At 52.0% G+C, this 17,075-nt stretch overlaps 1 protein-coding gene across 1 annotated transcript; it reads left to right on the top strand.

The window, feature by feature from the left end:
• Nucleotides 1-8,869: 8,869 nt before the first annotated feature.
• LOC118669484 (b(0,+)-type amino acid transporter 1-like) lies at nucleotides 8,870-16,859 on the top strand. The gene is made up of 6 exons (XM_036335569.1): nucleotides 8,870-9,622; nucleotides 12,482-12,615; nucleotides 13,233-13,362; nucleotides 14,356-14,480; nucleotides 15,984-16,071; nucleotides 16,584-16,859. The coding sequence occupies exons 1-6, from the start codon at nucleotides 8,870-8,872 to the stop codon at nucleotides 16,815-16,817; spliced, it is 1,464 nt and encodes a 487-aa protein (XP_036191462.1). The 3' UTR covers nucleotides 16,818-16,859.
• The last annotated feature ends 216 nt before the right edge of the window (nucleotides 16,860-17,075 follow it).

Raw genomic sequence — 17,075 nt, 5'->3', positions numbered from 1 at the left:
GAAAATATTTCCCTATGCTTTTTGTCTTAACAAAGAACCGATAATTCATTTGAAATTAAGGTACCTTAGAATTCCTGTTTAGCAGGACACTAATTGCATCTGGAAGCATTCTTAGTAAGCACAATCATGAACTGGATTTATGCAGAAAAGAAATTTACTAATATGTATTAAGTAATAACAACATCAATTTCTGGTGCCAGGTAGCGGGTCACCATGAGGTTCGACCCCATTCGTGACCTTGGGTTGCAAGGAGCTGCAGCAGAAGTACAAGGTCCACTCCGTGCCCTTCTGCAAGGACAATAAGGTCCAGATGGATCGAGGACACTAGAAATGTCAGCAAAGCGGCAAGGTGAAGCAGGTGCACAGAAAGACATGTGTCATCTACATGGACCGGGGCAGCGTGAGAAGGCTAAGGGCACAACGGTGCATGTGGGCATTCACCCCAGCAAGGCGGCTATCACCAGGCTAAAGCTGGACAAACATCGGAAAAAAACTCTTGAACGCAAAGCCCAGTCTCCACAAGTTGGAAAAGAGGCAGGCAAATAGAAGGAAGAACTTACTGAGAAAATGCAGAAATAAATATAACCTGTTGTGCAACTGCGGGTTAGCTGTCGATTTTTAGCCTGCTGTGTACGCCTTTGAAACTTTTCAAGAAGTCTCTGGAATATTTTGTTTCGTTCCTGTTCTGTTATTGATAAAACCTGTAAACCTACTGTTGCTATGTTGATTAAATTTATGAATAAAATTTGGAAATGTTCTTATACAAAAGCAAAGCAAGCAAAGTGTAATAACAACACCAGTTAAGCATCACTGTCAGCATCATTTGAAATTCCTTTCATATATGAAACGCATGTAATCTTAAATCCTGGGGCCCTGGCGGTGTAGCTCAGTTCGTTACAGAACCTTCCCAATGTGCCAAGGTTGCAGGTTCTATTCCTGGTCAGAGCACATGCAAGGATCAACGAATGAATGCATAAATACGTGGAACAATGAATGGATGTTTCTCCTTTCTCTCTCTCTCTCTCTCTCTCTCTCTCTCTCTCTCTCTCTCTCTCTCTCTCTCTCTCTAAAAAAGAAAAAGAGAAATCCTGGACTCAGCAGAATGTAGTGACTGAATATAATCCTTGCTTGCTTCCCTTTGGTGACTATGCTAATGTACCAAGTAGATTTTACTGTGTAACAAATTACCTTAACATGCATGGCTTAACATGGTAACCCTTTATTAGTTAACGATTCTGTGGGTCAACATTTTGGGCTGGGTCAGTTCCTCTGGTCTTGGCTGGGCTCAGTCAAGCTTCTGTAGCCTTCTCTAGTTTTGGAGGCTTTCTCCCGTTCCCCCGCCCCACCCCCCCAACCCAAACACACACACACACTTTTCTGGCTGTTGGCAGAGGCAAACAGGGCCATTGGTTATATGTCTGTCACCATCCGGCTCATTCCCACGGTTGATGTCAGGGTTCCAAGTAGAGCAGCGAGGGCAAGCTTCAACGTGCAATTACTTTCTAAGTCTCTCTGCTTGTGTCAAGTTTGCTCTTATCACATAAAGTGACATGAAGCCTAACTCTGGGTTAGTACGAAAGAGGTCAATGGCATGAGAGCTTGAGAGAGGATACATTTCCAGGAATTTTGCTTGATATCGGTCACGGTGAAGTATTTACACATAGAAATTGCAAACAATACAAGCAAAGGCTTTCCCCCCCTCTTTCTTCCCCCAGAGAACCAGTTTACTACCATGTCCCAGGACTATCTGAGGACGTGGGTTCACAGAGAGGAATGATTGCCGCTGGTTTTGAAACGATCCCAGTGAATGTGGTCTTTTTGTATACCGGGGAGTCACCGTTTTCAAGCATAGCCATTATTGGAGCGGTGTGTGTGTACAAAGATAGTTGTGTATGTGTGGAGCAGTCAAGGGTTCACACTGTAGAGGTCACTGATGTCTTGTAAAGCGCCCGTTAGTCCTTTGCGGTAAGACCCTGCTTGAACCCAGCTAAGCCACTCTCCGTGACTCAGTGATTTATCCGAAGGACAAACCCACAAACCAAGCTAACTCAGTCAGAATTATTCCCCAGGGTTGTTTTCCAACTGGAGCTGAGGGGAAGAAAGTCCCTCTTACACATTGTGATAATATGAGCCAAGAGCTGCCAGTGGTAATAATTACACTTTTGTGGGGAACAGTCAGCCCAAGAGAGAAGAGCTAACAGATTTGCATGAAAGAGAGGCAGGAACAGAGAGAGTTGAAGGGAGACAGAGAGGAGAAGACAAAATCCACTCCATCCCCTCTTGCTATTTGGTCGTGTCTAACACCACATATACAGTCTGAAGGAGGGTGGATTAGTGTCTGTCACTTACACCCAAAGTGTTTGGGCAAATACACAAACACACATATCTTGTTGCAGGGGTGGAGAAACTAGGACAAGGACGGATCAGCATTGCTGTGCAAAGACAGGATCTGGGTCAGGGCATCGAGTTCATCCCTGGGGGGTACATTAAACAAAGGCCTTGGTAATAGCATATGTAGGGCTCCTCTGAGATTTGTAATTCTCCCCCTTCCTCCCGCCCCATGTCAGTTCAAGGTCTGGTTGAAGATAATAGAAATGACTCCAGACAACTGAAGCAGAAAGAGACTCACTACAGGGAATTCGGTGATTACACCGCTGTTGGGAGGGCAGGAGGCTGAGCTTCCAGGAACGGCTCCCCTGCCCGGAAATCATTATCCCGTGGTGCTCTGTCTCTTTGTAACCACAAACCTAGCGCCCACCATTGAGATTTCTGCTTCTGCAACCACAGAAAAAACAAACAAACAAAAAAACCCAAATATCCCCTTGGCCGTGCTCGCTAGCAGAAACACCAGCCGCCACAGAAGCACGTCTCACTTCCCAGTCTCACTCCTTACAGGCAACAACCGTTAACATCTTCATCTGTATCCTCCCAGAACATTTCCGAGCGTACACAAACACACCTGCTTGTGTGTGTAGGCATACGTATTTGTATAAAACAAATAGAAGCACACTGAATATTAGTCTGATTGCTAATGGATTTAAAGGACCTCTATTTAGATGACTTTTCTTTCTGTTGTTTGGAGGGGGATGGGTGATGCCTTTTCTAAATGAGAATGAAAGAATATGACTAGGTTTTCTTCCTTCCTTCTTTTCTTTCTTTCTTTCTTTCTTTCTTTCTTTCTTTCTTTCTTTCTTTCTTTCTTTCTTTCTTTCCTTATTAATGACTGGGTTTCATAAACATATCACTTTGATCCCTAATTTTAACATGGAATCAGAGTCCTTGGGAATGAATCTAAAATACTTAGGAACAACATTAAGAATTAACTAAATAAAGAGGCACATAACTCTTTGAAAATCACTTTAAAATAAAGTGTTCTTTTGAGAGGAAACTTTAGATTTGTATATTCACATCTTTCTCTCTTAAAAGCCAAAGTCTTTATACTTTGTGAAAGTGAAAATGTATACTTATTAATTTTTCTTTCTCTCTACTCATTAATTTTTAAAAGGGCAGAATGTTACAGTTTTGTCTAAATTCAATCTCAAAATTTACAGAGCAAAGAACAAATACATTGTCCTTTTAAAAACACAGCCGAGAGGGAACAATAAAAACAAATTTAAAAGACACCTCTAAATGCTAAAGACGGAAAAACAAGCAAACACAAAACAATAATAACAAATAACCCCAAACCGAAAAAACCCAAAAAGTATAAAAAGAAAGAAAAAAAATTCTGAATCTAAGGTAAATAGCATTTATGGGCTGGATCACACCTAAGGGATAATCAGATCAATGTATCACCTAGTCAGTGCCACTGAATCAGACTCTAGAGCTCAGCGATGGGAGACAAAGATGGGGAAAAAGAACAATGGAAGTCACTTGGCAGGGAAGGGCACCCGGCCTCAGCCTGCTCTCGGCTTCTCACGGGCACAGGCCTGTCCCACAGGCCCTGGGGGTTGAGTGAGGGACAGAGGAGGCGGGACCAGCCCGAGTTACTGCCTTTGTGTGGGGGCCCTGCTGCAGGAGCCCCATCTCGGAGTGAGATGCATTGATCCTGGTGCACTCACCACTGTTAATCATCACAGCCCAGGGCGTGGCCTCTTGAGTGTGAGCCTCAAACTGGGGAGATTCCAGCCCGTCTCTATGGGCAACCAGTTCGTTCTAAAGGCAGCATCACCCAGCTTCATGCTCCAACACTGGGCCGTCCCCCTGGCTGGCCTGTTCTGGGGCCTCATGGGGGCTGACTGGGAGGCTCAGGAAGGAGGGGTGTGGTCAAGTGAGGGCCCTTTGGCTCAGAGAATGGGGGGCCCTGAGTGAGCCCTGGGGCTTGAGTGCACTGCAGCCTTGGAGAGGAGATGGTGCTCCGGAAGGTGGATCTGGCTCCTTGTGCTGAGGGAACCCAGGGTGAGAGGGGCTCTCCAGGGGGCCTGGGGGGTGGGCAGCAGCAGGTCTGAGGGGCGTGGATGGATCTGAGGCCACAGCAAGGGAGGGCTGGCCTGCTTCCTGGTTGTGGGTGAGGAGGCGAAGACAGCCACGACTCAGAGTCCGAGCCCAGGTGACCAGGGCTTGCAGATGCCTGTCCTGGAAAGGGATCTCTGAGACAGAGAGTCGCATTCCAAAGGTTAATTGGGCAGTTCTCTTGGGATCCCTGGGGGCTGGAAGGAAGGAGGCAGGATTGGGAATACGGAGAAGTTGAGCCACAATGCAGCCCCGTGGGAAAGCTCAGCGACCCCACAGGGATGGCCCGGCAGAGCTGTGCCAGCTGGGGTAACGGGGCTGGCCTTGGTGTTCCCACACCCATCGGTCTCTGCATGGGGACCTCCCTGGGGAAGGAGGTGGCTCTGTCACTGAGGAATCCCAGAGGCATCCTGACAGCCAGGCCTTCCTGCCAGCAGCACTCCCAGCAGCTGAGGGGATAAACCCGTAATTTCTGAGGGGACCTTGGAGGCCCATCACAGTGTCCACCACAGTAAGGAAACATGGCAGGCCTCATAGGCGGCGTGGGCTCGGGGGAGGCGACGAGTGCTGTTGGGACATTCTGAGTTTGAGGTGTCTGAGGGATGGGCAGGTGGGTATCCACTGGACAGTGGGTGTATAGGTCTGACGCTCTGGAGGAAGGTCAAGGTCAGAAATACGGAATCAGCAAAAACATAAAGTGGAATGGAAGTCAGAGGGCTCGATGGGGCAGGTGGAGTCAGAGAGATGGAACCTGAGCTAATTCACTGGCCGCTGGTCCTCAGAGGGTCCTCAGAAGAGGAGGCATCTGGGTAAGATCAGCAAAAAGCAGGGAATTCCCAACCCGATTGCAGCTCTCGGAGATGAGCGAGAGCTCTGATCGCACACAACCTGATGGAGCTCTGAGTGGCTGATGCGCAAATCCAATGGAAACATGGACTGCATGCTGCGAATTAGCACGGCCCCGAGGATGGGGATGCTCACAGGGGAGGGTCTCCTTCCATCTCCCACACCCTCCCTCCTCCTTCCCCCTCTACCAGTCCTTTACTCTGAGGCCTCTCAGCCCCTCTCTCCCCTTCTCTTCTGTCTTTCCCTTCTCTGTCCAGTTCTCTCTCCTTCCCTCCCTCTGCCCATTAGAGGGCAGTAGCTCACTCTGAGCCTTTGCCTGTGCTCCGCCGTCTAGTGTGTGTGTGTGTGTATGTGTGTGTGTTGTGTGATGATGGTGGTGGTGGTGGTGGTGGTGATGGTGGTGGTGGTGGTGATGGGTGAGGGGTGCTTGAGGGGGACAAACACCAAGAATACCTCGGGCCCTCGGGGCTCCTCACCCAAGAGTCAGGCCAGTACTTGCAGGGAACGTGGTGGGAAATGCATGTTCAGTAGAGAAGGCAGGGACTGCTTCTTCTTTGCCTGCTTTGAAGCACAGAGACAGTGGCCAGCTGGATCTGCCTTGAATATGGGGACAAACGGACCTACTCAAGGTCTCTGAATGGGTAGTTCCTCTCCTCTGCTTGTTCATGGGGTGGTAGGTCCACAGAGCCACAGCAGTTGGGGCTGGGTCTTATTCCCACCATTTGTGTCCCAGGGTTTTCTTAAAAGGATTTTTCCTGGAAATAACAGGTTTCAACGTTGCCAGAGTGTCAAAGGCCCGATGCTGGTCCGTAGGTTGTTCCAGTCTACCTCCCCTGGAAGCCCCCCGAAGGCCTGGCCACCTGGGTGTGAGCCCTCAGGGGCTCCTGAAAGCCTCCTTGTGACCAACCACAAGTCAGTCACATGGTCAGGCCAAGAAAGACTACGTTTTTCCAAGTGAAGGGGGGAAAAAATGAAATAACCTGGTTGGGGAGGGGGCATGCTAGGTTAAACCCCTACAACAGCAGCTTGGGGACCGGAGTGCTTGCCTGGAGTCAGGTCCCAGCTGAAACCCCTGCCTTCTCTGCCCACCTCTCCCCAAACATAGGCACATAGACCAGCTTCAGAGCTTTGGTCACGTAAGGGGCGGCCTCGGCTCCTCTGGGCTCAGAGAGCAGCCCTGGTCAAGGGGAGGGCTGAGGAGCCAGGCCTAGGAGTGCTGGGATTTCAGTACCCCCAGACAGGGCACGTCAGCTACCCTGTGCCTGTGGAGGCAGCACAGGGATGTCATATGAGGTGGCTCTGCTTTGGAGGACCCCTTCCCCGCAGGCAGGTGGATCCTAGAGCTGAAGGCTGCACTGTGTCGGATTCTGGAAGGCCTCCTGGAGTTGCTAACTGAAGCCCACAGAACTTCAGCGTCTCCAGGTCTCCCCACCCAGGAAAACCCTGCAGTGAGCCCTTCCCCACTCTACTTTCACTTGTCCCCTCTTCCTTCCAATTCCTGCTGCTCCCAGCTCCTCAACCTGGCATTTAGGGTCCTCCTGTGTAGACACCCTGCTTGGCAAGATGAATCATTAAAAAAAAAATCTTTATGCCCTGGCCAGAGCATCATCCTGATATGCCAAGGTTGCCGATTCGATCCCCAGTCAGGGCACCTAAGAATCAGCCAATGAATGCGGAAATAAGTGGGACAACAAGTCAGTGTTTCCTTCTCTCTCGCTTGTGGGAAACCGCCTATTGTCTTCTGTAGCAGAGAGATGTGGACAAGGAGCCTGGAGAGCTGGTGACCCTTGAAGTCCTGGCAAAGGCCAGGGCTATGCACCCACTGTTTAGTGGAGACAATGGTAGCTGAAGCAACTTCCCCACCAGAAAGTCATGTCAATCCTTACTGATAAGATAGTCTGCCTGTTACTGGAACTTGCCTGCCTAAGGCCTATAGGTGGGTCCCAAACTGAATAAAAGGATGGGGAGGCCTGAGCCAAAGCGGAGTCCATCCTCTTGGGATGGGCTCTCGCCTGGCCCCCCAATTTCCAAATTATCTCTTTTCTCGTCTCTTTCATTTGTGTGCGGCCCCTCTTCCAGATCCTGAACCCTGAACCGCACGGGACGTGGGGGAACACACACACTCTCTCTTTCTCTCTCCCCCTTCTTTCCTCTCTAAAATCAACAAATAGATTTTTAAAGAAGTATTTATAAAACCTCACCATCCTTATGTTCTCATAATGTTCCTCAGGTCACAGGTATCTCCCCATCTGTGTGGTGAAGGATTAAACCTGGCCCACAGAGAGGTCTGGCCCTTGCCCTCAGCTTCTGAGAAGTAATCTCTACGTCCGTGGAATGCCATGCTTGGTCACAGCACCTGTGTTTGCCTGGGAGCCTTGGACCCGCCTGAGAATGATAATGTCATTTTGGATGGCAACTGTGGGTCACGGAATACCAGCTCGACCTCCTGATGGAAACTGAGGTTAGCCACATGAGCAGTCAACCCTGTCTGTGTGATGGGGCTTCCAGGCTCCTGACTCCACAGGGAGAGAACTGGAAGCCTTGGGTTTGGAGCTCTCTTGGATTCCTCTCCATGTCCTTCCTTTCTTGGCTGATTTTATATCCTTGGTTGATCTGTAGCCTTGATATGAAAATAGCAGCTTTTGGTGAGTTCTATGTATCCTTTTAGCAAATTATTGAACATAATGATCTTGGGAACCCCCAAACTTGCCATTGGTGTTAGAGATGAGGGTGGTTGTATGAATGGCTTTATTTATTTATTTATCTATTTAATTGATTTGAGAGAGAGAGAGAGAGAGAGAGAGAGAGAGAGAGGCGTTGATTTGTTGTTCCACCTATTCATGCATTCATTAGTTGCTTCTTGTATGTGCCCTGACCTGGGAATTAAACCTGCAACCTTGGCTTATCGGGATGACATTCTAACTAACTGAGCTACCTGGCAAGGGCTTGTGACCTCCTCTCAGACAGTTCAGAGACCTTGTCCCAGGTCACACAACTATGAAGGACTAGAGCTGGGCTTTGAACGCAGGAATCTACTCCAGGCCCTGTGCTCTTGCGCACCTGCCCCTTTCCGCTAGCGGAACAAGCTTTGCCCTGCGCTATTTGGACCCTCTTTTTCCACCATCTCAGTTCTTCGGAGTAGGGCTGGTGCAGTTTTAATTGGAAACTTGGGGAAATAAGGACTTCAGTGCTTGTCTGATGAAAGAGTTGTCGAGATTCTTAGGCTTGTCTGTGTCATTGCTCAGCAATCGGATTTTTGGTACAGAGCGCTCATCTAACTGTTATTGCTGTGGAATTGGCCAACAGGGATTTCTGCTAGAACCCCCTTTCCTTAACCTTTCCTGGGCTTCATTGACAACAGCTTCTGCAGATGCCTGTCCTGGGCTCTGGGTTGGACGGGGGCGGGTAGATCATTGAAGGCTCGGAACCTTCTACGCGCCATGCTCTGGCTCTCTGGCCTCGGGCCAAGACTCCTCAGGCGCTATAATCATTAACTGCTGCAGGACAGGTACACAGGCATCAGAGTATCTGCTTCTGCTCGAGTGCACACGGCGACTTCTGAGGTTCTGCGATGGAGAGAAGTCGGGAGAGAGATGGCGGCGAGGGGGTGGCCGGGCAGGAGCCGGGTGCTGGGAGGCTGAGGCTGAGGAGGGAGATCGGGCTGTGGAGCGGCGTGTCCCTGATCGTCGGCAGCATGGTCGGCTCTGGCATCTTCATGTCACCACAGGGGATCTTGGTCTACATGGGCAGCCCCGGGGCCAGTCTCGTGGTCTGGGCCGTCTGCGGCCTCCTGGCCACTCTGAGTGCCCTGTGCTTCGCTGAGCTGGGGGCCCTGGTTCCCGAATCCGGGGGGGAGTATGCTTACATCCTGCACACCTTTGGCTCCTTGCCAGCCTTCCTGGTCATCTACACGTTCGTGCTGGTGAGCCGCCCAGCCTCCATCGCTGCCATCTCTCTGAGCTTCGCCGAGTATGCAGTGGCCCCCTTTTACCCCGGCTGCTCCTCCCTGCCCCCGGCGGTGCTCAAGAGCATGGCCGTCGCTTGCATCCTGCTGCTGCTGGTGGTGAACGGCTGGAGCTCGAAGCTGGCCACCCAGCTGAACGACGTGTGCACGGCTGCCAAGGTGTTCTCCTTGCTGGTCATCGTGGTGGGCGGCGCGGTGGTGCTGGGCCAGGGCCGAGGCCGCACCGAAGCCCTCCTGGCCGCCTTCCACAACACGACGCGGCAGACCGGGCGCATCAGCATGGCCTTCTACCAGGGCCTGTGGTCCTTCGACGGCTGGAATACCCTCAACTATGTGTTGGAGGAGCTCAAGAACCCACAAGTGAGTCCATGACACTGCTTTGGGGGGCGAAGTCTCTGAGCATCAGCAGTTTCAGTGATTGTCCTTTGAGCTAAAACCATGAAAATTTGGCTGAAAACAGGGGTGCCCTTCCTAGGCTCATGGGAATGGAATGCCAGCCACTGTCCACTCTGATTAGTTTATGGAATTATAGAAATAATGACGTCTCAAGGAAGCAGAGGACTTCACAGCATCATCCCCAGGGTCTCATATTGCTGCCCTGTGAGGTAGGCATTATCAACCCATTTTTCATGTGGGAAAACCGAGGCTCAGAATGGAGGCGTGATGTTGAGGTCATAGGGATAGCAGGAGGCCATGCTTGATGGCTCAGTTTGATATCTCTTGGGCTGTTCTCCCTGTAACATAGTAGTACACACTTAATTCACACTTGCCATGGGAGCCACCGTAGGACACAGCGGCGTGGTTTGGGACAGGAGTGTGGGCTAGTCCTGCCTGGCTCACCCACCGGAGAACCGTGGGCTGGTTAGTCATTGCCTGGTGGGGGGGTGGGTCTGCAGCCCCCCCCCCCCATCACCTGCCTCCCAGGAAGCATTTGCAACACTTGGACTCTTCAGGTGGTGGGGGTGCCGAGGCCATAAATACATTTGCCTAGGATGCCATTTGTTTTCTTGTTCCCCTGCAGGAGTTTTAAGTTCTTACAGGATGAAATGGCCAGTCATTTCCTTTCTGTCCTAGATTGGCTTTAGGGCCCTGAGGGCTGTCAGCTCTCAGCAAAGACCCCCTGGATAGGGGTTTGGGAGACGCTGTGAGGAGTCATAAGTAAATAAATGGCTGCATCCCAATACAAGTTTATTTATAAAAGAAAGCAGCAGGCTGGCTTTGGTCCATGGGATTTGAGTGCAAGATTAAGGTACTTGAGAATGAAACCAGAAAAATCTCTGTTCTTGTGTCTTCGCCAGAAACCTGTCCGTGGCACAACTGTAGGGCTCTGTAGCTGTCACAGCTCCTTAGCTGGCGGGTGGGCTGTCCGAGATGAGTCAAGTTCAGAAGCACAACGTCTGCCTCGGCACGGGGCTGGGTCAGGCATGGTGGATGCTCACCTGCTGAGGGGACCCTGCTAGGAGGCCAAGAGGGGGAACCCAGGACTCTGCCTCACAGGGCCCAGGCAGAGCCATGTTTCCAGGACTGGGATCATGAGGAATTAGTGGCTATGTGCACACTGTGGCTGGGGCAAGTTCTTTGCCCTCAGATTCTCAGGTTTTAGAACTAGAAAGGAGATGGGAGGACCCATCTCATATGAGAATTTATTGTTACCTTATTTGTGTCACTTTCACAAGTTTTCCATGTGACCTGCTAGGTTGGGTGACCTACCATCCGGGTTGCTCAGGACGGAGGGATCCCCAGGCATGCTGGACTTTCAGTGCTAAAAGCTGGAAAGTCCCAGGCAAACTGGAATGAGCTGGCCACCCTATCTGGCCCCTGCCCTTAGGACAGGGCAGGGCAGGACAGAGGCTTGGATACAATGAAGCAGATGTGCTTGTTGGGGCTCTGCCGCCACTTGCTGCTGGAGTTCAGGAAAGGAGACCACTATGAGGCAGAGCAACCTAGTGGGCTTCCTGGAAGAGGTGGACTGATGCGTTTTGTGGCTAAACAGCCACATGGAAGCAGTAGGAATCTGAACCCAGATACCAGAAAGAACAGGGCGTTTGTGTCTGAAGGAAAAATGAGGGGGGTGTGAGGACAGGCTCTGAGAGGCTACTTCGTCCTCAGTGCCCCGTGTCCTTCCTCCCGCGCCCAGATCCAAAGTTTTCTGTGAGCAGATCTCCTCCCGGCAGAAAGCTCTGGAAATTGCTTTTCACGTTATACTGAAGAATGGAAGATACACTCCGAGGAGGAGATGCTGAATCGGGGGAGGGCCCTCTAGGGGGCGGGGAGGAGGTCTGCCTGCCCCCACAGGGACAGACAGCTCTGTGCCAGTCTGACTGAGAGCTCCCTGCGTCTTGGCGAAGAATGGCCTCCTCTGGTTCTGTTTCATGTTACATTGTAAGTGTCAGTAACATGTCCTGGGTGCCGCTTGGTGCCAAGGGGAAGGTTCTGGGTCATCAGTGCCTGCCGCCAAGGTGACCCTAGGTGAGCTCGGTACCTTTATTGGGTGACGGGGGTCCGCTGGGCACCGAGGCCTCAGCAGTGCAAACTGGTCCCAGTGCCACAGCCCCTGTTTCCAGGGCCCTTCTCCCCTTCCTCTTTGCTGCCCCTCACGCCTGGCAGAGAGGCAGACAGCGGGAAGTCCCATTTGACAGATCCCCAATGATCCCCAATTTCCAGTTGAGGAGACTGAGGGTCAGAGGAGAACCCCAAGTGTAATGGCCCTCAACCTGGGTCTGAGTCCTGGGGCTCCTGGCCTCCGGCAGGGCTGGCCTGGGGGTCCTGGAATATTCCAGCTGAAGTGCTCAGTGAACAGCTGATGATGCGACCTTTACCTGTCCTGTCTCTTCCCTGTGCCTCTGCTCTGTGGCTGCCCCTGGCAGGAGTCCCTCCCCGTCCACCTGCCTGAACCTCTCCCATTCTTCAAGGAGAGCCCAGTGGAAGGCCCTGCTCGCTCCAGACGTTTTGGTGATGGCTCCTCTCCCCTCCCCACCCCTGCTGGCCGCTCTGTGCCTCCACTGCTCTGACTGGTTAGGGCCCCTCAATGCCGCCCAGGGCATCTGCCCGTGTGTGTCCATGCGGTGGGTCTCTGAGCTCATGGAGGAGGGGCACGTGGCCTGCGTGGCCCCAGGCCCTGGCACCTGCCCTGCAGCCGGGATGAGCTCAGTGCTGTGCTCAGGGGCCTGGGAAGGACCTCACGGGCTAACATATGGCCTCCTCTCTCCGACTGTACAGCAGAACCTGGTGTGGGCGCTGATGATCGCCATTCCCCTGGTCACGGGCCTATACATCCTGGTCAACATCAGTTACCTGCTAGTGTTGTCACCCAACGAAATCCTCTCCACTGACGCTGTGGCCGTGAGCTGGGGGTGAGTTTCATGCTCCTAGGCCGCCAGGCAGACCCCAGGGTGGGGAAGGATAGTGTCCCATGGGTGTGAAACTTTCTGTGCCCAACTGGCGTGGCTCAGTGGTTGAGCGTCAACCTATGAACCAGGAGGTCAAGGTTCGATTCCCAGTCAGGGCTCAATCCCCAGTGGGGCGGGGGGCAGGGGGGCATGCAGGAGGCAGCCAATCAATGATTCTCTTTCATCATTGATGTTTCTATCTCTCTCTCTCTCTCTCTCCCTTTCTCTCTGAAAATCAATAAAATATATATCTCTCTATATAAAAGCCTAAGCAACCATTATGACTGAATGGCCGGAATGACCGGATGACCAGCCAGTAGCTATGACATGCACTGACCCAGACCTTGCTGCTGGGGCCCTGACAGCCTTGAATCTGGGTTCACCCACACCCCAGACCCAGACAGGAGGGACCCCCCCCCCCACCCCCCGTGCACAAATTCATGCACCGGGCCTCTAGTATTATAGAAAAGAATTAAAAAAACTTACTCCGATGTCTCGCTTGCTCAGTTTTCAGATGGGGCCTGTGACAGTCTTCCAGGCTGTTGCTCGAGTTCTTCCCCCTGGCCCCTCTGTCATCCTAGGAACCAGGTTCTGGGGGCCTGGGCCTGGCTGGTGCCTTTGGCTGTGGCACTCTCGACATTTGGCTCTGCCCATGGAACATTCTTCAGCGGAAGCCGTGTGTGCTACGTGGCTGCAAGAGAAGGCCACATGGTGAGAGAGGAGGTCTGGGAAGGACTGCAAGCTAAGCTTCCTCCTGCCGGGAGCCTAGCATATAGCCCAAAGCAGGACTTGCCCTCTAGACACAGCCCTCTTCCTCCGAGAATGGGGCTCAATGCATCTGCATCGGAACTCGAGTCCCTTTACTTCAGCCTTTGGAGGCTCACCGTGCTGGGTCACAGGGTGGAGCTTCTGTATAACCCTCCAGGCCACTCCTCTGGGGTCCTCTCTGACACTCTGTTAGCTTTGCTGCAATCATGCTGAATAACAGACAACCCCCACATCTCAAAGGCTTACAACCACAAACGATTCATGTTGCCGTGAGTTGATGGATCAGGCTGGGCTTGTGTTTGGACCTTCTCATTCCAAATGTGAGTCCTGGGGCATGTCTTGCCATAGCAGGTGGCAGGGGCTCAAGAGACCAAGCCAATCACACGAGCACATGTAGAGTCTCTACTCCTGCTCACACTTCATTGGCCAAGCCCAACATCAACGGGTGGGAAACTGTATTTCTCCCCCAGAAGTGGGAGATGAGACCGAGTGTTTGCTGGACAATAAAACAGCCAACCAACAATAACCCACCATCCCACTCCATGCTCCAGGCACACTTGTCCTGCCCTCTCCTCCATCCTTCTCCATCTCTCCCCAAACCCATCTTTGTCCCTCTTCCTGTCCTGGGGTGAGCAGTAGAAAGTCAAAAGACCTGGCCAGGCATCTGCCTCAGCCTCCACGCCCCAGCCCCACATACTAAGCTATTTGGGTCTTGGCTGGTCTGAGGGGACAGGCCCCTCCAACCTGCACCCTGAGCCTGGTCACCCCTGGTGAGCCACAGGCCCACATCTGGAAGCCGTGGGAATTGGGGATGGTTAGGTTGGGCACACTGGTGTCCAGAGTGAGTGTGGCAGGGAAGAGGACCGGCAGCTTCCCCAGGCAGACGTCCGCTGTGGCTCCCCTGGGGGGTGCCTGACACCTGGCTTTGCTCCCCAGCCCGGACTTCTGTCCATGGTTCACACCCGTCGCCTCACACCGACTCCGGCTCTGGTGTTCACCACGGCAGTGACTTTGGTCCTGGTCATCTCAGGGAACTTCAGCAACATCGTGAACTTCTTCAGGCAAGTGAGAGGTCCTGCCAGGCTGAGTATCTTGTGGACCCTATGTGTACACACTTATACTTGAATCTATGCACATAAATATATATATGCACACGCTGGAAGTCGTGTGTGTGTGTGTGTGTGTGTGTGTAATCTCCACTATATGTATCCACACATACACTTACACACTACTTCTGGGAGCCCACGCACACACATTTCAGCCATTCTCCTCCAGTTATGTTTCCAAAATTAAACGTGGCTTTCTCTTCTCGTGCTCTGTTTAAAAAAATTCAATGAGACAGATGAACCAGGAGGTCGAGAGAGAGGCAAGTTAAAGGCTTGTGTTGTCTTTCTCACTTTTACTTTTATTGCTGTCCCTCTATTCTGTCACTAAGATAATGTGAAAGGATATTCAGGCTTTATTCACACAATTGCAGCCCTTGGTTCTGCTGTGATTTCTCCTTTGGAGTCTGGTCTGCATCCTGGACTCTGACCCAACATGTCTCTATTAAACTCAGGGCAGACCCGCAGGCAACACAATGATTGCAGCAAAGTGGGGAGATGATCTGACCCCCTTTCTCACCTTCCCTGGGGCAGAGAGGATGGGCTGTAGTGCTATCCAGTTGTAATTTTGTAGCCTCATTTGAAGCTGGTTTCTGGGCAGGTCTGCATGCCCAAGGAGTTCTCAGGGTAATTTTCCAAGCACCACATGTCCCTCCTTTTGTTGTCATAAGTATAATGCATCTTCGGGAACAGGATATGCAGTGCCTGATGTGACTTTCTTCAGAACATTAAGTAACAGACATGGTTTTTCTTTCTTATTTTTTTCCCTGCGAGAAAAAATAAAATCATTCTATGGTGAGAATAAAATCAAATCTATGGTGACCATAGGGAGTCTTCAGACTGAGATTGGGGAGTGTGACTGAGAATGTCCCAGCCCAGAGTGAGAACGCTAGGAATTCATTGCATCTCAGCGAGGACCCAACATCTTGGTCTTGACCGCCTCAAGGGATGGCCTGACCTGGACCCTGCCTCCAAGGCTAGCTGGGGTTTTCATCAGACCTGCACCAGCCACTCAATGACCGACATGGGAAAGCAGAAGCCAGGATTTGCTGGGTGGGAGGATCGGCTACGAGGGTGCTGGTCCCTGAGAAGTGCACAGGTTTCCTTGAGATGCCATCAGACTTGCTTTTTTTGGGAAAACACAGACACTCCTCCCTCCCCGTGAAAGTTGTCCTCCTCTGTTCAGCCAGGGGCAGTCAGAGGCTTGATCAGGAACCACGTGGTGAGGTGGTGCCCCTTTGTGCCAGAAGGTGAAGGAGGCAGAATGGGCTAATGTTGACCCTCCAGGGCATCCTGGTCCTCGGTGCCCCCGCCTTGCCTTCTGTCTTCATCTTCATGGATCAGGGGAGCTGGAGGTGGCTGCAAGGCCCTGGATGAACTTGTACTTCTGCCCCAGGTTTGTACCTAGGAGGCCAGCCTATGGCAGGGCCTGGTAGTGAGTGACTCAAGTCTGCCTTTCAGCTTCCTTGCCTGGGTCACCTACGGAACTACCATCAGCTGTCTCCTGTACTTGCGAATGAAGAAGAAGAATCTACCCCGCCCTTACAAGGTAGACGTTGGGGTACCCATTGGGCTTTTTCAACCCTAAGCTGTTGTGTGAGGCTGGTTGTTGAACCACAGCCTCTGTCAGGACCCAGAGGAAGAAGGTAAGGGGTGGCCACTGTCATTTCTGGTTGAGAATTTCTCTATTTCTTGGGGTGGGGAGTGAGGGACATCTGACTCACACAGCACTGATTCTGCTCGCTGGGGATTCACTTCTCCCGTGGAAGACCCCACGGGAGAACAGTGGGAGACCAGTGAAGGAGGAGGCACACACACAGCTGGACTCACAGGGCGCAGAGAGGACTGGGCGGGTTCCAAAGCTTCTGCTCCCTGCAGGACCCTCTGTAGCCCAGCAGGTGGCTCCCCTGGCCAGGCGAGGTATCATATCCGGGCAGGGACTGGCGGGAAGGAGCTGGTGGCAGGTGGAAGTAACAGGAAGGCAGGCAGGAGGCACAGAGCCCAGGGACCACATACCGCCTCCCACGCACCTCTCACCATCCAGGGCTCTGCCGATTGCAGGTCCCCACCATCGTCCCCGTCGTCGTGCTCCTTGCTTCTCTCTACCTGGTGCTGGCACCCGTCATCGACCATCCGCAGATCGAGTTCCTCTACATCTTCCTGCTCCTGCTCAGCGGATTCCTGGTCTACTTCCTGTTTGTCTACTTCCAGCACCAGCCCAAGTGTTTGCAGACGGCCACCCTGCATCTCCAGCTGCTCCTGGAAGTTGCTCCAGCCACTAAAAATGTTGACTAATCAACCAAAGGACTTGTATGCAAGCATATAAGCATAACCAAAGGGCACAGACAGTAGGGGGGGGTGGGATATGTGCGGGGGTGTGGGGAGTGGCTGGGGAGAGGTCAATGGTGGAAAAAGAAGACATGTAATACTTTCAATAATAAAGAATTTAAATAAAAAAAAATTGACTGATGGGCTGGGCAGGTCTGCTCTGCCCTCTTTACTGCAGATGACTCTGTCCTCACACGAGTGGCCTGGCCAGCCTCTGTGGGTGGA

Source organism: Myotis myotis, unplaced genomic scaffold, assembly GCF_014108235.1.
Source record: "Myotis myotis isolate mMyoMyo1 unplaced genomic scaffold, mMyoMyo1.p scaffold_m19_p_14, whole genome shotgun sequence".
NCBI classification, from domain to species: domain Eukaryota; kingdom Metazoa; phylum Chordata; class Mammalia; order Chiroptera; family Vespertilionidae; genus Myotis; species Myotis myotis.
Note: the sequence above shows the minus strand (reverse complement) of the source record. Positions and strands in the feature narration are given on the sequence as shown.

Coding starts and splice junctions, on each gene's coding strand:
- LOC118669484 (XM_036335569.1), top strand. CDS start 8,870: ATGGAGAGAAGTCGGGAGAGAGATGGCGGCGAGGGGGTGGCCGGGCAG. Junction 14,481..15,983: donor AACATCGTGAACTTCTTCAG/GCAAGTGAGAGG, acceptor TCTGCCTTTCAG/CTTCCTTGCCTGGGTCACCT. Junction 16,072..16,583: donor ATCTACCCCGCCCTTACAAG/GTAGACGTTGGG, acceptor TGCCGATTGCAG/GTCCCCACCATCGTCCCCGT.